This window comes from Aotus nancymaae, unplaced genomic scaffold (assembly GCF_030222135.1).
Source record: "Aotus nancymaae isolate 86718 unplaced genomic scaffold, 86718_ANA_hifiasm-v0.15.2.pri h1tg000041l, whole genome shotgun sequence".
In the NCBI taxonomy this organism is placed as follows: Eukaryota; Metazoa; Chordata; class Mammalia; order Primates; family Aotidae; genus Aotus; species Aotus nancymaae.
Window position 1 is genome coordinate 8,395,797 of NW_026988455.1, and position 22,274 is coordinate 8,418,070.

General features: G+C 46.9%; 1 protein-coding gene across 2 annotated transcripts in view; it reads left to right on the forward strand.

Moving 5' to 3' along the window:
• Positions 1 to 8,311, forward strand: part of ZNF609 (zinc finger protein 609) — a 239,442-nt gene extending 231,131 nt beyond the window's left edge. The window contains exons 6-10 of one of the 2 annotated variants that reach the window (XM_064361417.1): positions 815 to 1,181; positions 2,547 to 2,722; positions 2,945 to 3,161; positions 3,598 to 3,676; positions 3,977 to 8,311. In XM_064361417.1, the coding sequence (XP_064217487.1) occupies positions 815 to 1,181; positions 2,547 to 2,722; positions 2,945 to 3,161; positions 3,598 to 3,671 (834 nt within the window). In that variant the 3' untranslated portion in view covers positions 3,672 to 3,676; positions 3,977 to 8,311. The remainder of the gene's footprint in view (positions 1 to 814; positions 1,182 to 2,546; positions 2,723 to 2,944; positions 3,162 to 3,597; positions 3,677 to 3,976) is intronic. The other variant, XM_012443057.3, reaches the window with a different exon arrangement.
• The last annotated feature ends 13,963 nt before the right edge of the window (positions 8,312 to 22,274 follow it).

Consider the following 22,274-nt stretch of genomic DNA (forward strand, 5'->3'; position numbering starts at 1 on the left):
TCAGCCTCCCAGAGCACTGGGATTCATATACTGTTTTTTTAAAAAGCACTTTTGCATTCATAATAGGTGGTTTTTCCATTTGATAAGAAGAGCCCAGACAAGTTAGCTTAATTTGTCTGGGGTTACTTGAGATCTCACTAGCAGAGTCAGGATTAGAACCCGGGTATCTCGATTCCTTTTCCAGTGTTTCTTTTACTATTGGGTTCCTATGAAATGAGTTATTAATGGTGTCTCCATTTTTTAGAGTAGGTCAAAAGTATATTACTGTTACTGAGTTTCTTTAACAAGGATTTTATAGATTGAGTTATAACTAGGAACTTGGAATCTTGTATCTTGCTCTACGCATGAGACTTCCGTCTTCCCTTCCCTCTTTGTGTAATAGTTATGCCTGCCTCCTCTGACCTGAGTGGCACTTATAAGCTTTCCACCCCCTGAGTTTGCTCTGAAGAAGTGAAACAACCTAAACATCTTGGAAGGGGCAGCCTTCTATTCTATTCTAGTCTATTCTTCTGTTTCAGTCATTTCCCCAGAATTCATGTTCTCACCTAGAAAACATCCACTGATGCACAGATGGATTTTCCTTTTCTCTCCCTGCCCCATCTTGTTCCCTGTGGGTGGGTGCAGAGGTAGGGGCAGGGGCTTTTTAAACAAAAGCAGGCAGAGTTGGATTATAAACAAGATCAGAAGAGGCCAAGATCCTACTCTGCCCCAGGTGTCTGGTAATTGTCTGCTCTGGTGGTTCTACTGGGACCTTGGGCTTGAAATATATCTCTTATCTGTATAACACCCAGTCATTGTTCTGTGATTGTTGTAGGAAGCAGAGCCCCGGATGTGGACATATGTTTATCCTGCCAAGTACTCAGACATCAAGTCAGAGGATGAGCGGTGGAAGGAGGAGCGGGACCGCAAATTGAAGGAGGAAAGGAGTCGGAGTAAGGACTCTGTCCCCAAGGAAGATGGGAAGGAAAGCACAAGTAGTGACTGCAAGCTGCCCACGTCGGAGGAGTCTCGCCTTGGGAGCAAGGAGCCTCGGCCAAGTGTCCATGTGCCTGTGTCCTCCCCGCTCACCCAGCACCAGTCCTACATCCCCTACATGCACGGCTATTCCTACAGCCAATCCTACGACCCCAACCACCCCAGCTACCGCAGTATGCCTGCTGTGATGATGCAGAACTACCCAGGTACAGCACCTAGTGCCCGCCGCTATTCCATTCACTGGACAGGGAATGAAGCACAGATTTCACATCCAGAGTTTTCTTGCTCAGCCCTAAAGCATATTAAGGCTCACTTAGATGACAGCCATTTTTTCACTTAGTTGTTCTGTGAGGTGGCCACCCTAACCCATAGCTCTTTGAATGACCCATAATGATAGTCTGTGTGACCACCTCTCTCTCCCTTTCTCCAGCTCAAGGATTGCCTCTGTAGTCAGTTTTCATTGCCAACTAAAAGTAAAACTCCTTCTCTATCACTCCCGTCTCCCCTCAGCTGGAATTTGTAAACCATATACTCCACATTTTGCAGTGTGTTAGGCACTGTTGGGGGTACAAAAGAACTAGAGCCATTGAGTTCCTTCCACTTCTGGAACTTACAGCTTAATCATAGCGGAGAGACACATAGAACAAACAGAATGCAGGCCAGAAGGATGCATGGATTCAGTTGCAAGATCATGTTCACCTGTCAGTTAAGAGCAGTTTGAAGTCAGACTTGGGGGAAGTCTAGCTAGATTCAGCTTAGAAAAGATAAGCTCTTTATAGTGTTTAAATTTTTTTTAACTTATTAGAAGAAAATGCTCTTTATTCTCTGATTTATGTTGCCCAATGAGCCTTGTGGGGTGCTTCTGGGGCAGAAGGACACTTCTTTAGCCTCACTCCTTAGGGCTCCCAGCTTCCTACAGCAGCCTAAATAGTCTCAACGTTCTGGTGACATTATTATAAAGCACACTCTAAATAGAAGTAAGCTTTTCAAACAGAATTAGGAAATTGTCTTACCCTTGAGGCGTTCCTTTATCCCTGTCACCCACACCTGTCTATATAAAAATCACAGTTGCATTCGTTGAGTGCTTGCCCTGAGCCAGGCACAGTCCTCTGAGATTTATGCACATTATCTTTTTTAATCATCCCCATCACCTTAAGTAATAAGTATTGATATCTTCATTTTTGATGATGAAGAAATTGAAGCTCAAAACAGTTACTAATTTGCTCAAGGTTACCAAGCTAGTAAGTCTCAGAGGTGGGGTTTGGAGCCCAAGGCTCTGACTCCAGATCCTGTGATCTTTCTACTTTATCAAATCACTTCTTCAAGATGAATCTGAGACCAGTTCAAAGAACCATTATTGGATCTAGGGAAGTTGGCTGTAGGAAATAGGGCTGTGCTCTTAATATCCCTTAGCAAATTTTTCCTATAGAGCTTGGTAAAGAAAGGTCAAGCCAACAGTCTCAGCCAAAGACACTATGTTAGAAAGCTGATGCCCACCTAATGAAGCTCACTAAAGCAGAGCTTCCTCTACCTCTCCCATCTCTTTGACTGTTTGATTTCTTCTTCCACAGGTTCCTACCTGCCTTCCAGCTACTCTTTCTCCCCATATGGCAGCAAGGTCTCAGGTAGCGAAGATGCTGACAAGGCACGAGCCAGCCCCAGTGTCAGTTGTAAATCCAGCTCTGAGTCCAAAGCCCTGGACATCTTGCAGCAGCATGCCAGTCACTACAAGAGCAAGTCTCCCACAGTAAGAGAAGTACTCTGATGCTAGCTGTTACCCAAAGACCAGTAAGGCCAAATCCAGGGTCTGGGAGAAGGTGGGCAATGGCCCTAGTAGGGCATCTTCTTGATTCTTAGGTGTCTTGCACTTTTAAGGGTCATAAGGTGGGACCCTGGGCATCTCACTTGTGTGTGTGTGTGTGTGTGTGTGTCTCACTTAGTGCTTCTGTGTCTCTGGTTTCCTTTCCAGATAAGTGATAAAACTTCTCAGGAGAGAGATCGAGGAGGCTGTGGGGTAGTTGGGAGTGGTGGCAGTTGTAGCAGCGTTGGGGGAGCTGGTGGGGGTGAACGGAGTGTTGACCGACCCCGAACCTCTCCTTCCCAGCGCCTGATGTCCACACACCACCACCACCACCACTTGGGGTACTCGTTGCTCCCAGCACAGTACAACTTACCCTATGCAGCAGGTAAGCCTGTTTTCTCTACCACCTGTTGTTTTGTCTTGTTTTGTTTATCTTCATCCCAGTAGTAATGCCCACAGCTAGTACCTTCCTCCCTGCCACATGGTAATCCTTTTTTTTTTCTTTTGAGCTTCTAATCTGTGTACAGTCCTAACCTCCTGCAGTCATTAAAGCATATGATATGATTTCCTCCCTTGGAGTTTTGGGACTCTTAAACTCCTCCAGAATACTGGCTTTGATAGTCAGAAGAATATGGAACAAGGTGTTCCCCACAGTCCAAGAGAAAGACTCAGCTGAGAAATAGAGCCTTACTATCTATCTCAGGCAAATATATCTGGCTGAGTTATCAGATTTTTTTCTGTCAGCACCCCAAAACTCAGGGAAAATGGTTAATGGAAGGTTTCTGTGAGTGCTACACTAACATGTTCTCCTGCTTACTCAGGGCTTTCTTCTACAGCCATTGTTGCCAGCCAACAAGGCTCAACTCCCTCACTCTACCCACCCCCCAGGAGGTGAGAGTGGTAAGTAACTTTTGTTAATTTGGGGCAACATATAAAGCAGGGATAGTTGCTACCTGGATCACAGAATCCCTAAGTGAGGAACAGCTGAGGGGTCAGCCGGCTGGAATCCACGGAACCCTGGCCAGGCCTCTTGTACAAGAGTCTCCCATGAAGCCATGTTTATCTGAGAGGGCCTGTGAAACAGTGTCCCCTAGGGACCAATACTGCCTACTCCTGCAGTTCATTTTCTTGGAGTGCCACCTTGTGGTTATTTTACCAACAGGCTGAGTGCCTGGTTATCTGTCCATGTTTCCCTTGCAGACACCAAGTGCCCGGATAAAGTCAGCTTCATGGGCCCGGACTGGCTCACCCAAGGAGGTGCTGAAGGTGCCATTTAGACATCAGTTAAATGGTGTTGATCATCCTGTTTGCCGTTTCCACCATGACTGAAGGCAGACCCTTGGCTATCTCGCCCACCAGACCTCCGGACTACCTGACCCTCCCTCTTCCTCAGGAGCTGGAGAGCTGGTACTTAGCAAAAATATTTATTCTCCCAGCCACAGTTATGACTCTTGTGGCCTCTGTGGCGATGAAGGCACGGGAAGCAACCAGGGGAACATGGCTTCAGCCCAGAGAAGCCACTACTCTGTTCTCTAAGCCCCTGGTCTGCTGCCAGAGCAGTACCAACCCCTCCCCAACCAGGGAGGGACCCCCCCCGTCCCCAAGCACTGGGTAAGGTCTGAAGACAGCACAGCAGCCATACCCCTCACCATCATTACCACCATCACCAGATTCTGCATCTCCCTAGTGCTTTGCACCCTGGGAACTGGCAGCATGTGGAGGAACTAGAATCTCAGGAAAGAAATTGGGGGTTGTTTTCTACATAATTGTGAAAGCAAGGTCTTTGAATGTGGAGACTTCTCCCCTCTTACATGAGCACATATAAACGCTCACAGCCTAGCCTGGAAAGGAAGACCAAGGCATCTGCCCCAACATGGCCTTGAGCTGCCTGTGAGGCAGGGGGCAGGGGTTCCAACACCAGCACAGGGCTCCCTAGGGACACTGGGAGCAAGCTGGCGCTGGAGCACGAATGGAGTCTGTGAAGTAGAACCTGCATCCCCACTAAGTCCTGCTGCTTCTTAATCCCCAACTCCTTGCCCTTTTCCCTTCCCTCCTAACCCCTTGGTGCCTTTCCCAGGGGGATCCCCACACTGGTCTTGCCTCTTGTTTTCCACTGCTTGGCTCTTAAGCCTCAGGCAGATCAACTAGTATTCCCCCGAGCATGGGGAACCTTGGAGTCTGCCAGGTCACCTTAGGGCAAGGCCCAGAAGGCAGGCCCTGGGAGCACCCAGCAGTTCTTGGAGATATCCTGTCATCTAGCCATCTGATATCTTCCTCATTTGGGGCCACAAATATATACAGCCCAATTCCTCTGTCTACAAGTACATGATTTTATATAGCTCAATCTATAACCTCCATGTGGGCCAATATAAGCCGTGTTTCTTGGTAACACACATTTTGTTTGAGTTGCCACTGGCTATGGGAGGTTATTTGTTCCTTAGACCCCAGGATAACACATCCAAGCCATTACTTATTAGAGTCTCAGAATGTACTCAGTGGAGCTGTGCTTTGAGGCAGCCAACATTTCTCTGCTCTCCTTAGAAAGGCAGTACCCCAATGGAAGCTTTATGCTCTTTGTACTGGGAAAGTGATGATGATTTGGTAGCTTTCTTGGGGTCATGTCTTCCCCAAGGTGTGGGGAAGCTTACTTGGCTTTTGAGGTATCATCCCTTTGTTCTCCCCTCCTATCTTTCCTTGACCCTCTGGATTGAGAGAGAGACATAAAGACTGACAGACACCAGCGTAGGCTAGAAAAGGGAGTGTGACCAGAGTGCCAAAAATGACTAGGAGCAGGAACTTGGCTCTGACTCAGTTTGGAGAATGGGAAATAGCGGGTAGTAAGCACAATGCCCAGTAGTAGCTGATTTCCAAGGACCCTGGCACCCTACACAGGAGAGGCTTAGGGTCACTATCTGCCCAAGAGGATCCCCTCTGATCTACAGACCTTTCCCCTAGGTTTCTACATCCTCGTTTTTGTTCAAGTTGGGTTCAGAGCCCTGCAAACAAAAACATTGTTTTAGACCTCTTGGCAGGGCCCCAAACAGCCTCCCTCTTTCCCATCATTCCCTCTGCCTCCTGCTGCCCTCATGGGCAGTGCTCTGAGCAGTGACTTCCCTTTCCTCCATGGAAGCAGCTAGTGCAGACACCTTTACCCCACCTCACCTCAGTCACTCCAACCAAGAGGGTGACTGAATTTCAGCCTGTTAGGCCCTCCTGGGCTCCTGTGAGGTGGAGCCAAGGGCCCCTCTCTGTTCCTGTTTTTAAATATTGTTGTGTGTTTTGTATCTGTGGCACTGGCCTGCAGCATACTCTGTACATATTGTAAAGAAACCATTTGGAGTAATTTTCTTTCACATTGGGCAGGCATGGCCCTGCATTTCTGCCCTTTCCACTCGTTCTGTAACGTAGAGGATGAACTTCTGTATTAGCTGGGCAGCCTTGGGTTCTCCAGAAGAGAACAGGTTTTTCTTTTCCTTTTTTATTCTTAAAAAACATTTGGCTCTTTGATCCTCAGAGCAGAAGCTGCTCAGAAGAGTAGGTGAAAGCCACAGTGGCAGATCCTGATCTTGCTGGGCCCAGTGTTTCCTCTCTGAAATAACATGAAGCAGCAGCTATGGAGATTCTTGACAAGTGCTGAGTGAAAGATTTGCTGTCCACCTCTACATGGGGAGGAGAAACACAGGTGGGAGCTACCTGTGGCATCCATGACCTAGTCAGAGGGATGAGACGCTCAGCAGGGATCCCTACCCCATCCCACCCTAGAAGCAAAGCCTGGAAAAATTTGCTGCCAAGGGCCAAGACCACCAGACCAAGCCTGTCTCTGAGCCACCCTTGCCCAGGCCCTCACAGACATTGCTCACTGGGCTTCCCATAGAGGAGAAGTTAAAGAGAAGGGGTCTCATCCCCAGATAGATCAGCCAAGGCTTGGAGAGCTGCTCTTTAGGATCCACATCAACTACTTCCTCACTTTAAGGTATGGCAGTTCCCTTCATCCCCTTTTCCTGCCTTGTACATGTACATGTATGAAATTTCCTTCTCTTACCCAACTCTCTCCACACATCACAAGATCAAAGAACCATGCGCTTAGAAGGGTAAGAGGGCACCCTATGAAATGAAATGGTGATTTCTTGAGTCTCTTCTTTCCAGGTTTCAAGGGGCCATGGGAGGACATAGAGAGTTGGGAGGAGTTAAGACTGCAGAAGGGCTAGAGAATTATTGTATACTGGCTTTGAGGCCACCAATGTCACTTATCCCATATTCCCTCTCACCATCCCATTGTCTACTTGATGCCCCCAAGATGCAACTGGGCAGCTAGTTGGCCCCATAATTCTGGGCCTTTGTTGTTTGTTTTATTACTTGGACATCCCAGGAAGCTTTCCAGTGATCGCCTACCATGGGCCCCTCCTGGGATCAAGCCCCTCCCGGGCCCTGTCCCCAGCCCCTCCTGCCCCAGCCCACCCGCTTGCCTTGGTGCTCAGCCCCCGCATTGGGAGCAGGTTGGGGCGAGCTGGAGGCCCGGGCTGGAGGGGCAGTGTTGCTGTTCATAGCTTTTGTTCCATTGGCGTTGCTCTGTTGGATTTAATTTCAGTCTTCCTGATTCTTCCCTTCTGTAAAGTGTACATTACCAAGTTCCTTGTTTTTTTATATATATATATAAATATATATATATACAAACTGTACTCTTTTTGCCTTTGTACATTCAGGCAAGAAGGGAAAATAAATCTTTTTAAGAGACAATCACAAATCTGTGAGGGCTGCTGGTTATTTCTCCCGGAGTTTGCTGCTGAGCTGCCTCCTCCTTCTTGCCAACTTTCCTGTTCTCCCTCAGCTCTCCTGATCTTCCTGGCCCTGCTCCATACGCATCCTCAGCTTCACCTTCCCTGACTGATGGCAAGCTGTTGAATCCAGTGTCCGACTACCTGCACTGTAACCCTTTTCTGCCCAGCATTGTTTTCTGGCTTGGCCACTGGCTTAGCCCAGGAGCTTTATTCTGTGCCCTGGCCTCTCTTCTCTTCACCTTTAGATCCCATTCACCGAAGTGGCTTTGGACCCCTTGGTACTCTGGGACTTGTCTCCTGGAGGCCCTGGCTTGGGACACTCACCTGTGAAACTATGCCGCTGGGAGCTCTCTGCCTAAGAGTTTGCACTATTTAAACCTGCTTGGGAGTTAGGACGGATGGTTTCAGGAATGACTGGGGAACTACTCCTAAAACTCCCCCCACATTCCGGCCTCTAGAATGCTCTGATCCAGAGCTTAGCGATGATTCCCAGCTGGTGGACTCCTTTGGCTGCCCCATCAGAACAAGGGCTAAGGGTTTATGGGTCATGAGTATCTGATCAGAATTTTAAAGGGTGGTACACTCTGAAACACAGCCCAACCAAACCATTGTTTGGCCTCTTTCTCTTTTCCTCTACCTTCCTCCTCCCCCCACTTTTTTCCCTTTCTCTCTTCTTCTTCTTAATTGGCTTTGAAATTGAAGTATATTTTTAAATTATTTGTTGTATTTATTGAATAAAGTTTTTAATGTCCCTGTTCTTAAATTTAGACTTAGTTTGCCTTTCACATATTTCCCCTATCCCACTCCACCCCCACAGTATTCTGCCTTCTAAGTAAGTTGCTTTTTAAACTGTAGTGCAGCCTTTTAGATACCATATTTTTTTTCCTGTCAGTGGTCTTCAATAGCAAAAGTTTTTTTTGAAGAGGGAAATCTTGACTGGGTGCCTTTCTGACTCTAGCTGTATTGAAGAGGAACCACCAATAGGTGGCACCAGAATCTCAAGCAGGTTTGTTGGGAAAAGGTAAGGGACTGAGTTTTGTCTTGGTTCTTTTTAATTTGTCTTGTAGATTCCTTGTGTTTGAGTTTACTACCTGTATCCTAAACTGCCAGCTGCCTCTAGGAATTACCTGCTCAGTGGGGGACATCTGATTTCAACTGAATGTCTCTAGTCCTAGATTTGCTGTAATAACATGTCCCAGGTACGGTGGCTTATGCCTGTAATCCCAGCACTTTGGGAGGCTGAGGTGGATGGATCACTTGAGGCCAGGAGTTCAAGACCAGCCTAGGCAACATGGCGAAACCCTGTCTCTACTATAAATACAAAAAATTAGCTGGGTGTGGTGGTGCACGTCTGTAATCCCAGCTACTCAGGAGGTTGAGGCAGGAGAATCACTTGAAAACCCAAGAAGTAGAGGTTGCAGTGAGCAAGACTGCACCACTGCATTCCAGCCTGGGCAACAAATCGAGACTCTGACTCCAAAAAAAAAATTTGAAAGTGGAGCTCATTACTTTCTCGTTTTTTGGTTTGAGACAAGAGTCTTGCTCTTGTCGCCCAGGCTGGAGTGCAATGGCACGATCTCAGCTCACTGCAGCCTCCACCTTCCTGGGTTCAAGCAATTCTCCTGCTTCAGCCTCCCGAGTAGCTGGGATTACAGACGCGTGCCACCACGCCAGGCTACTTTTTTGTATGTTTAGTAGAGACGGGGTTTCACCACATTAGCCAGGATGGTCTTGATCTCCTGACCTGGTGATCAGTCTGCCTCGGCCTCCCAAAGAAGTGCTGGGATCACAGGCGTGAGCCACTGCACTCAGCCCTCATTACCTTTTAATGAATACGAGGTAGAATCCAAGATTAATGAACTTGGCCAGAGTGAAAACCCAAGCAAGCTCCATAAAGAGCAATGTGAGAGCCACGGCTCAACAGTAGACAGTTGCAAAAACAGAGGAGGTGAAGAACATGCCCTTTACTTTGCAAAACAGAAGCAAAAGAAAGTGCAAGTTCTGGAGAAATTAAAAAAAAAAAACTGGTGAAGGGGATTCCAGCCCCCTGGGTGCCACTGAGAGCTTATTCATTAGGCTGTGGTGTGGGGGACTGGAAGCCACACCTTAGGACACTGGGCTCCAAAAGGAGAAAACTAGAATAGGGAAGGTGTGTGCAGCACCCTTCAAAGACCTCAGGAATGGGAATGTCAGGCAGCTTCATGCAAAAGCCAAAACCCAGTTACAGGACCAACGTCCCCAGCCTTCTGGAGAAAAGGAAGAGCTAAGAGCAGCTTGGATGTTAGCTGGATCTTAGTATAACCTCTCCTAGATGAAGCTCATGTGTACCCATCTCTCTCTCCAGGGGGCTCTGGCAGTGAGTCTCAGACTCCTAGCAACCCCACATTTCACAGTGTAATATGGCCCCAGAGACCTCGGCCAGTTCATCTGCCATCCTACACTGCAGCTTTTTTCCCCGAGGAGCACGCACCATACCTCTGTTATTAGATTAGGCTCTGGACTTCTTAAAACAGTTTAGTAGGGAGTTGGTCCTAGTTCAGAAATAAAGAATAGACCAACCACAACTTTAAATCAGTTTATTGACACAGTAACACAACACACTTGCCTCCCTGACATCCCCATTCCCCTCATCCAGTCTAGATCTCTCCCCCTTCCTCTCCCCTTAAAACAAGCTGTTTAGTGAAAACAGTTAAGGGCAGGCCACTTCTGTACTCCCAGCACTACCCTAGGACCTGCAGAGCAGGGTCTCAGGCACTACTCAGAACCTGGTGGGGAGGCAGTTAGTTAGCACTATACTCAGCCAGCCAGAAGCATCCAGTCCCTAAGAACAAATTTCCCCACAATTCCCAGGCCCTGAGTTGCTATATATTCCTCTTCCTTACTGCTCTTTGTGACCCCAGGAAGGAGACTTTTTGGGTCCTGGGCCTGCAGCCAGGAGCAAGAACTCCTGGCAGTGATTTGAGAATTCGAGTTTGGCTAGTGTTTGTTTTTTAAGGCCCAGGCATCCCCCAAAAAAGCCCTGGTGGTGGGAGTAATCTTCAATGCCCCTATTAAAAATGTACTGATAACATTAAACAGATTAAGCCAGCTTAACCAAATGCCAGAATAACACTAAGCTGTAAAGAAGGAGGCGTCAGACCTGCTTACTCCAGGCCAGACAGACACAAATGCACACAGAGAAGGCCAGGTAAGGGTGTCAAAACAACTCAAGGACACTGCCCAGGGATGAAAAGCCTATACTCAGGAGCCCCTGGGGGACAGGAAGCAAGGAAAGAAAATGCACAAGTCTTAATAACCAAAACAGAAAGCCAACAGCAGGGAAACCTGAGCCTGACAGTGCTGCCCACCAGCCCTCCAGGCCATGCCCCTGAACCCAGACAGTCCCTCCCCCTCTAGGCAATGTCCTCCCCTAGGCTAGATAGAGCACATCACACAGCGCAGTTTAAAAAGCTTCTAATGCCAGTTCATAAACATCTTCATTTACTATTGGTGATTACATGTGAATAATATGTTTATACTGTTCTTTATGGAAAACAATTTCAACGAGTCAACTCCCAGAACACGATAGGCAATCCTTACCCTGAGCCCGTCAGTGTCCTTCCCTAGACAGCAAGGAGCCCTTCTCTCCTCTGTCCCAGGGCTGCCTAACTTCCCCTCTTCCCCCACTGTGGCTCTTGGGCAAAGCATCCTCTATGACCATTAGTCCTCATCGGACAAGTTGTGGTCCAGGGGATAAACCATGAACATCACATCTGGCCGAGAGGGAACACAGGGATGGCCTGGACGTACAATCTCAAAGCCCAAGAAGCTGAAGGTCTTCAGGAGTGGAGCTGCAGAAGATAGAGTGTAAAAGAAGACTCCGATGAGAAACACAAGGGTAGGGGGCTCAAATCAATCAAAACCCCAAAGATTGGACAAATAAGCACTATGCTTTTACTAACCCTCTGGGCACTTGCCCTGCTGCCATGATTTCCCCTGGTTTGTAAGGCAAATTCAAGAGTCCCACACCTCATTGTGGAGGTAATCCCTTCTTTTCCCAGGCCCCCTGTCTGGGCTGCAGGGCTCAGGCCGGTCTGACTCCTCACCTCTGTCTTCTCGGCCCTTCCTGAAGCAGATGAAGACATAGTTCACTTTCATCTTTTCTTCAGCAAACTCTAGCAGTGCTAACAATCTGCAGGAAGCAGAGAAGTACTTAGGCCCATCACCACCTCCCTAGACCTCCCTCCCATTCACACTCCACCCCTATACCCCTACCAACCTAAAGGCTTTTCTGAGGCCTAAAACCAGCAATATAAATACAGAAGCTCCAGGAGGAAGATTCCTATGTCAAGACCCCAAGAGCCTTGAACTCATAAAGAAAAAAACCACGGCGCCTAAGAAAAATGATGTTGACTTTTCTCTTCCTGTAATGGGCGTTCTTCTTCTGAAAGTAAAATATTACCCATCTTAACTAATGCTGTTCACAAGATAGAGTTTGAGGCCTAGAAAGAGAACCCAGTTCTTGAGGTGTCCCCCAGATTGCCAAGTTTGATATAATCACCTGCCACTGAGAGGACACTCTGGGCTCTAACACTGCCTAAAAGGATTTTCTCAAGAGGCTGGGGCCACTCAAGAATTCTGTCCTCAGGTCATTTCTTACACACCTGGGCCACTTGGACGGTCTCTGCCCAATCCAAAATGAAATCCCACTTACCCATGAGCTTCCTGGCCTTTTAAACTGTACCACTGTATGGTAGCTAAAGGGAGACTTGGTGTCTGCTGAGAACCTGAACCATGAGGCGATTAACCGGCAGGCATTTGGTTAATGTGATAACGATCTGCTTTAATTATAACCTAGAGCTGGCCTGTCTTACTGGCTAAAAATAACCTGTTACAAAACGGTATCTGCTTGGGGAGTCTAGAGCTAAGGGAGAAGGCACAGACTCCCCTACAATTCTGTTACCCGCAGTAAACATACACGCTTCTCTGGAATGGGACCTCCTTTCCCTTCCCCAGCATTTGGCTCTTTACCCTTCTTTGCTCCCATCAGCTAATAATCCATCTGGGATTTCTACAAACAGGCTCTGGCTGGACAGGACTGCATCCCAAGAAGAGACCTTCACCTCGGTGACCTCATACTGGAAGTGGACAATGTGAGGTTTTCCGTCATTCACAGGGAGGTCCTGGGTCACAGTGAGCTTCTCGTCCTGGGAAGGAAAGCAGGGCAGAGGACCAGGTCACTACTGCATCTGGCCATATCATCCACTCCCTAATGTAGTCGGTGCTGGGAGTCCCCTTAGGCCAGTCTTAGGGTAGCACAGGATACAGGGCATGCTAAAAACGCAGAGCTTCATGATGGCTAAAAGCTGTCACTCACAGGGCACTAAGACCAGTTGATGGTGGTAAAAGCTAGCAGGGTAGGACGGGAAATATTTACTAGTTGTCCACTAGGTGTCAAGTACAAAGTGCTGTCCCATATATTACCTGCATCATCATGACAAGCACTTGAGATGGGTATTAACAACTCCATTTTAAATCTGAGAATAATGAAGCAACTGCTCCAAAGAAAATGAATGGCAAAGATGCAATTCAAACCCAGGTCTCCCTGACTCGAAACCCCATGCTTTTCCCCAACACCATGTTCTTTTCCTTCCCTGTCAGAAAGGGAAACATCAAAAACAAGGATATGTGTGAGGGTTTGGCTGGAGCCCCAGTCAGCCAAAGCCTGCTTCCAACTGGACTGTAGGGTCCGTGTTACCTCCCCTGGGCACAGTCTCAAGAGCCCAGAATTCAGCTGCCATGCTAACCTTCCATCCCAGTCTTAGGGAGAAGCTAAACTAACTTCTGGGCCTCAATTTACAGCAGATTAAAAGGGAACAAATGGTGCTGGTATCTTTCCTCTAGTATTCCCAATAAGCCACACAACAGCCTCAGGTGAAAGAGTCCTTCACAGGCCCCCACTGGTCTAGTCTAAGAGCCAGAAGACTCAAGAGATTACCACCCTTGAGCAGCAGCTCAGTGGAGTCTGAGAAAGCTCCATCCCCAGCCTTCCATCCCAGGGTCCTCCTTACCTTATATATTAGAGCTGAGAGAGAAGGATCCCTGCTGCCCCCTCGCCCACCGGGGATCTTCGACAGTGGGTGAGGGGCATCAGGAGCACCACAGAGGCCCTGGAACAATGTGCCTGCAGCACTGGAGCTGGGGACAGTTACTCAAAGGCAAAATACTACTGCAAGAGACAGAGGGTGAGACAGTAAACACCAAGACTTGAAGATTCAACCCAAATTCCACCCCAACCCCTGTCCTGGCTCTGTAAACCAATGTGTGAAGGCTCCCCTACTGCCCCAGTCCTATGGGCTTCAGCTCCCAGAACTACACTGCTATCTTAAGGGGAAGCTACTGTGCTGCAGAGGCATAGGGAGGGAGTCTTGGAAGGGCCAAGGGAGTCCAACTGGGTATATCTGCCCAGAGGAGCACCTAGCAAACGTCTTCTAACAAATCACCGTGGCAATGGGCAGACCTCAGAAATCACCAGATCCTGGCTTACCTGCCAAGCCTCAAACCGTGTGCTAGTCTGTTTTCTTTTCCCTGCTGGTACCTCAACCACCTATGTGGCAGAATCACAAAAGCCCAGTCACATCAGGCTGGAGAGAAGTCATGTGGCTTGGGTACTGTGTCCCTGAGGAACTCTCAAGGCCACTTCCTCAATGATGGCCCCATCCCCCTTCTCAGCAAAGGAACTAGAGTGAGAAAACATTTAACCAAATCCCTTGATGGTTAAGAATAAAACTAAATCCAGGGATTTGGCTCCCAGAGCAGAGGTACACAATAGTACATAGAATACTGTGCTATATGATTTTGCCCCTGGTATGCCACCAAATGCTGGGCCTCCTTGCCCTTCTTTGCTGATCCTTTTGTGACCTGAGCATGGGAGGTCAGGTAATACCGCTGTGGTCAGAGCAGACACTCAGATGTGCTAGGTGCAGGGTATGTGCTGAGAGGAGGATGCATGCTAATGACCTGAGTAAGAAAGCCAATAATCAGATTATAGCAAGTAAAAGGCTCCTAAAGGAGTTCCTTGTCACCTTACTGGCCACCTTGATTTTCAGATGGACCCAACAGGGCTGTAGCTCTACTCAACTGTCTTCTTTGAATCCAATTTAGTGGTTCCTTAGGCTGAGATGCAGCTCATTTCCTAGGCCAATGGCAAGTGAAGCAGGGAAAAAGGTAAACTGTGTGTGCATGTACACACCATGACTTCAGCAACAGACATGTCCCCCAGCCACCACACATCAGCCTCAGAGCAGCTGAAATGCAGTGGATACGTATAGGGGGTACTGCAGTGGTGTACTGGGGCCAGCTCACATAATCATGCACATCTCTTCCCAAATAGGTGTTTAATGATGTCGTGTTGATATTCTCAACTGGCTAGAGGAGGAGTATTTACACTGCAAAAATCACCAAATGCTGTAAATCAGGGCTTTTTTTTTCCCCTGAAAGCCATTGTAAAATGGGGTAAAGTAACTATTCTTCACACGGTCCTTTGCTTTATATAGCATAGCATGCCAATTTTGGACTTTTCTAAATGAAGAGCAACAGAACTGAACTCACGCCTAACATAGCAATGGTACAGTAACCAAAGGGGCAGTCCTATTAGCAGACCTGTATCTGCACTCCAGCTGAAAATGGAAGTCCACACTGTCACTGCTCAGTTCCTAGGGTCTGTTCTCTCAGATTTCAACTGGGAACCGACAAGTATACTTGGAAATTTGAGAAACAGAATTCACAGGAATGTATCTATGAGTCTGCAGCATCAATATCTAAGGGTGCACTTTGGGAGGCTGAGGCGAGCAGATCACTTGAGCTCAGGAGTTCAAGACCAGCCTGGCCAACAACGGTGAAACCCCATCTCTACTGAAAGTATAAAAATTAGCCAGCCATGGTGGCAGGCACCTGTAATCCCAGCTACTCAGGAGGCTAAGGCAGGAGAATTGCTTGAACACAGAAGGTGGAAGCTGCAGTGAGCCAAGATTGCGCCACTGCGCTCTAGCCGGGGCAACAGAGCCAGACTCCTTCTCAAAAAAACAAAAACAAAAACTAGGGGTGTAACCACATGCCTACCTCTTCCCTCCTCTGGAAAACCTCAGGTAATCCTCACCTCCTCTACTCTTGGCCTCACCAACAACTGTTAACTAACAGAAAGGGCCGGGCTGGGCACAGTGGCTCGCACCTGTAATCCCAACACTTTGGGAGACTGAAGAGAGCGGATCACTTGAGGTCAGAAGTTCGAGACCAACCTGGCCAATATGGTGAAACCCCATCTCTACTAAAAATACAAAAAAAAAATTAGGTGTGGTGGTGCATACCTGTAGACCCAGCTACTCAGGAGGCTGATGCAGGAGAATCACTTGAACCTGGGAGGCAGAGGCTGCAGTGAGCCAATATTGTGCCACTGTATTCCAGCCTGGGTGACAGAGAAATTTCACCTCAAAACAAACCCTGTCTCTAGCGAAAATACAAAAATTAGCCAGGTGTGGTGGTGCGTGCCTGTAATCTCAGCTACTCAGGAGGCTGAGCCAAGAGAATTGCTTTAACCTGGGAGGCAGAGATTGCAGTAAGCCAAGACCATGCCATTGCACTCCACCCTAGGCAACAAGAGCAAAACTGTCTCAAAAAAACCACCACCACCACCAAAAAAGGGCTTAACAGAGGCCTATGCTACTGTTTTCAACGACAGGAGTTATTTTCTGCTGGGGACAATGAGCTATTGTGATTCCCCCTTCCAATGTGTTAAGGGGCAGAATAACAGTGTCCAGACTAGAAGAAATAAGACGAGGGTGTCGGGGAGGGGGGGTTGGTTTCCCCAAACAAATGGACACACACACCACCACATTATACAATTCCCTTCTCATCCCCTAGTGACTATTTCTGGCCTGTGCTGAGGTTCCTGCAGGAGCACGAGGAGAGCTGAGCCACTGGAGAAAACTGGTTTGCTTCTATTGGTCAGTGGAGCTACTCGAAGATGAGGCAAGCCCCTCTGGGATAGACAGATGAGATGTCATCGTGTATACAAGAAGAATTAATTAGGTTCACAAAATAATCCTATCAATCACCAAGGCCCTTGCTAGAATTCTGGTGCCAGGCTCCTACTTCCAAAGGAATTATTCCTCAAATGGTCTTTAGATGAGCGAGCTACAATCAACCTCTGCCCTGCATTCCAACTACCATCTTGTCTACTTGAAAACAGTAGACACAACAGGGCCAACCCACTGAAAAGATCAGAATAAAGTGAGGATTTGTTTTTAAACCATAATCCCCTTTGTCTTCCTAGAAATAATCCCTGGAGCCTGCCTGCCCTGTGTCCAGCACTGATCTATGAGCTTGTGATATTTTCTTTCTTTAAGCAGTGGGGCTTGTGATATTTCTGCTTTCCTGATCTCTCTCCTCTTCAAATAAATGCAAGATATCTACGCCATGGTAACATATCATTTACTTCCCCACTCACACACAAGGATCCTGGAGGCTCTGCTCCTCCCCCATAAATCTGCACAAGAAAGCATGTGTGTGTGTGAGTGGCAGTGGAGGGGTGTTTCAAGCCCCCACTCTGGGAACTAGTTCCAGTTCCCTAAAAGAAACAGCTGGGGTTGGGGATAAGCTTAGTAGACAGTAGATCACAATAATTATCTTCATCGTCCACATAAAGCATCTGTTATTAGTTACTTGCTGTGAATGGCAAATTGCTTCTCTTCCAGAAAACCTGATTGTCATTTCTGAAGTGAGAAAGGAAGGGGGATGGGTACATATGTGGCGGTTAAAGACACGAAGGGGCATGAAATTACCCAGTAATGGCCTTCTCTTCTAATAATGCCTTTAGTGTTCAAATGGTATTGAAGACGCCACCAAGCTCATTAGGAATAGTGAATACTGGAAGAATTTAAGCACAAGAGACAGTGACTTCTAAATCCTAGTCTTCCTATCCTAAGATCCAAACCAGGTTGGGTTTCATATTCAGTTTAGTTTTGTTTCTAACTGGCTCCTATCCCCAGCTTTTCCCAATCCTTCCTTACCTCCTGGTCACATCACTTAGGGGCAGGCATGGTTTAATCTCAACTACCAAAAGGATGATTTAAGAAGCTCAAGCCAGGCGCAGTGGCTCATGCCTGTAATCCCAGCACTTTGGGAGGCCGAGGTGGGTGCATCACCTGAGGTCAGGAGTTCGAGACCAGCCTGGCCAATAATGGTAAAAACTCCGTCTCTACTAAAAATACAAAAATAGCCTGGTGTGGTGGCAGGCGCCTGTAATCCGTTACTTGGGAGGCTGAGGCAGAATTGCTTGAATCTAGGAGGCGGAGGTTACAGTGAGCCAAGATCATGCCACTGCACTCCAGCCTGGGTAACAGAGTGACACTCTGTCTCAAAAAAAAAAAAAAAAAAAAAAAAGCTAAATCCTTTTCAGAGGCTGAAAAAATCGGGCTGATTAAGGAGAATCAAATGTATTAGACTGAACCCAAACATCCAGTTGGGCTAGTCCTGCTTTGGGAGAGAAGAAAAAATACACCATACTGGAAACGAAGGTGTCAGGTATCCAGCATACAAGGCAATTCAGAAGAGAGATATAAGATTAGAGCCAATCTGTTAGTACCTTTTATTTTCTCAGTTATAGGACATGCCCTTGGAAACACTCCTCAGAATACATATGATGCTGCTAACATATCACATCCTGCTGCCTCTAATTTAAAGTGTTGTTAACCCTTAGCAGGTTATAGTTTTACACACTGACTACAGACAGGCAGTGTATGTAGCAGATGAATAGCTGGGCAATAAATTTTTTTTTTTTTTTTTTTTGGAGACAGAGTCTTGCTCTATCACCAGGTGCCAGGCTGGAGTGTAGTGGCACGATCTCGGCTCACTACAACCTCTGCCTCCCAGGTTCAAGCAATTCTCCTGCCTCAGCCTCCCAAGTAGCTGGGACTACAGGCGCGTGCCACCATGCCCAGCTAATTTTTGTATTTTTTTAGTAGAAACAGGGTTTCACCATGTTGACCAGGATGGTCTCGATCTCTTGACCTCGTGATCTGCCCGCCTCGGCCTCCCAAAGTGCTGGGATTACAGGCATGAGCCACCATGCCCGGGAAATTTTTATAATTCAAATCATATTTCTAAATCTCTAGGGTACTTACTATTTAAACGAATTAACCTTAAGTCTCCTGATAAAAATAAAGGATCTTCTGCAAAGAATCACTTCCAGGGCCAGGTGCAGTGGCTCACACCTGTAATCCCAGTACTTTGGGAGGCTGAGGCGGGCAGCTTACAAGGTCAAGAGATCGAGACCATCCTGGCCAACATGGTGAAACCCCGTGTCTACTAAAAATATAAAAATTAGCTGGGCATGGCGGCACGCGCCTATAGTCCCAGCTACTCGGGAGGCTGAGGCAGGAAAATCGCCTGAAGTCAGGAGGCAGCGGTTGCAGTGAGCTGAGATCATGCCACTGCATTCGAGCCTGGCAACAGAGCAAGACTCCGTCTCAAAAAAAAAAAAAAAAGCGCATCACTTCCAGTTGTCTTTAGTCAGTTTTGATTTACATACAGTTGGTCCTCTATATCCACAGGTTCCCACATTCGTGCATTCTATCAACCACGGATTGAAAATACTCAGGAAAAAAATAACAGTACAAATAAAAGAGCACTAAAACTGTTTACATAGAATTTACATTGTGTTATGTATTATACGTAAACTAGAGATATTTAAAGTATATGGGAAGATACATGTAGGTTATATGCAAATACTACACCATTTTATATAATGGACTTGAGCACCCTTGAATTTTGGTATGGGGAAGGTCCTGAAACCAGTTCCCCACAGATGGAATACCAAAACAGTACAGAGTACACAGAGAAGATTCAATATAAAAGTAATTCTGTGACTAACTTCCACTTAGCTACATCTAAAAAATACTTGAATTCAAATTCTCATTAAAATACTTTTGATCAAATTTCACTTGAATCAGTGGCCTCCTTCACTCATTCAAGTCTGCACGCTTTCTCTGCTTTCTATTACCTGCCAGAGAGAGTCAGATGGCCTTTGTATTACCTACCTTTGGTATCAAATGAAGACAGGAAAACCACATTCCCAACAGTTCTACATTCATTTCCCTCTCTCAACCTCTTCTGACCCATTCGTGTCTCAGGCCCTGCCTCATAGAACATCCAAAGGTGCCCTCACTTCCCTCATACAGGTTGCTTTTACTCTGAGACTAGGAATTTCTTTGATCACTAATCCCTACACAAAAAGAGCTGCCATCACTTAGCAAAATAGAAAGTAAGAAAGGTGAGAAGTGATGATCACCTCCAGTCTAATGTGGCCATAGAGGCTGATTTCCAGCTGCCAATGCCCCTTCCATCTGAGAAAGGGCCCCTGGGCAGATGCCAGGCATAAATCATTTCACTAGGGCTGTTCTGCGTTCCAAAGAAAGTCTTCTTGCTAAGCATAATTATAAAGAAAATGACATCACCACTCTTGAATCACAGGCTGAAAGCAAAATTGGGTTTTAGTTCATTCTCTATAAGAAACACAGTTATAGTGGTAGCTAGAATATCTGTGCCTCTAAGGTTTGCTTATCACACAGCTGATACTGGTACATCTGCCAAAGGTAGGCACAATCATATATGCTACCAGAGGTGAGTGAATAGGTAATGAAGCTTTAAAAGAAGACTTTACTTTTACATATTAAGTAACTCAATCTAGTGTGTAGAGTAAACTCATCACACAGTACCAGCCTCTTCCCAGGATAGAATTACATCATTTGTTTACATCGTGTCAAAGGCTTATGAAATTTTCTTAAGGTTTATCTTACACAAAGCGTTTATGCTGCTGCTGCTAACCAGATACTACCTGTTTTGTTCACTTTAAGTGACAAAATTCTTGCTTGCCTACTTGTTCATTTCTGGTCTATACCTTTTTTTTTTTAAGAGATAGGGAGCCTCACTGTTGCCCAGGCTGGGCTCGAACTCCTGGGCTCAAGCAATCATCTCAGCCTCCGAAAGTCCTGGGATTACATGTGTGAGCTACCATGCCTGGCCTGGTCTATAACTTTCAATTAGGCTTCATAACCTTCTAAATTATGGCACCAACTTGAATCAACACTGTACACTCTTTCAGAAGGGGATGAATTACTCATTTTTCTAGAAATGCACATTTGTAACATCCATCTATCCCACTCCTCAGTCCCCTTTTTTATACTTTTGAGCAGCTCTGAGGCTAAATTTGGATTTCTTGGCAGAGTGAGGAATTGCTATTATTAGCCCACACTGCTTTCTGAAGCACAGCTCTGATTTGGGGGGATTCCTGACTATACTAGGAGAGTATATGTGTCTGTGTGTGTCTCTCTCTCCTCTTTCTCTCTCCTCTCTCCCCTTTCTTCTCTCCCCCAACCCTCCCACCATAGGGTGACCTTGAAGGCACATCATAGGAAACTGGCTCTCCCTACCCTCCATGCCCGACAAGCTGTAGTGTCAATAAATAAGGAATAACTGAAACCAGACTCTTCAGGAAGAGATAAAAATTCCATTAGCCAGGAAACCACTCAGTGAGGATGCTCAGGATAGGTCTGATATGTTCTGCCCTGCCCTCGTCCCCCAAAAACAACCTGTAGAACCAAATGTTTCTCCTCAAAGCCCATCAGCACAGGTTGTTTCTAATATCACTGTCAAGCCAGGGCTAGCGCTTCTCTACATACTGTACGGTCACAAAGTACAAAGCAAGCCCTAGACAGATACTGTCTCCCTGCCCCCATAAATCCAGGCAGAAAGAGGCCAGGAAGCTTTGATTTCCTTGGATTTAAACGTCATGTTCAAAAAAACATAATAAAGATGCTTGTACTGTACTTGTATCTTCTTCCTTCCCCCACCATCAGGAATTCTGACATTTGGAAGTACCAATCAGAACAACACTGGAAAGGAAGAGCCTTGTTTTCAAGATGTAATGCCAGCTCCTCTGCAACTATCTCTTCCAGAAAACCAAGCCTCCACCTCCTGAGTTTTTCACTGGAGCCAGGAAAGCTGAAAATCCCATCCCCCACCCAATGGGAGCTAAATTCCCAGCCAGCTCCCCCATCTATGGATACCAAACACAGAGAACACTGACTGGGAAGAACATCTGGCCCTTATCGGAATCCCTAGTTAGGACTAGGGATTCCTTTAGAAAGTTAGGGGCAGGCCTGAGGAGGCTAGGAAACATGCAATGGAAACAGGATTGCCATCACTCAAAGAAACCAGACACCCTGCACCCAACACCCCACCCCCAGGCCAAATGGAGGAGCCTGATCCAAGGCCTAGCTCCTGCCCAGGCCCTGGCAGGCCAGTTGGCTCCTCTCTTCACCTGTCTCTCATACAGCCAGGCCCCTCAAATTACCAACGCAACGGCCCTGCAGACAAGCAAGCCTGTTTTGCCACTTAGGAAGCTGGAAGGAATTTTCGAGTCAAGTTAACCCAACCCCCTCTTGTTTTCACATGTAAGCACACTGGCTCAGCCAGAACTCTGGTCTTTCAACCTCACAGCTGGTGAAGACCCGTTGGTTCCACGTTGCTCAACTCTCAGGGCTCAGCCTGCAAAAGACTCGGCATTTCGACCAGCTCAATCCAGAGGACTCCAGAGAATGACTGCTGAGACCATACCACCTTCCAACCCCCACTACAGACACACAAAAAGAACAGGAAAAAAAGTCCATCTCACCCCTTGAGTG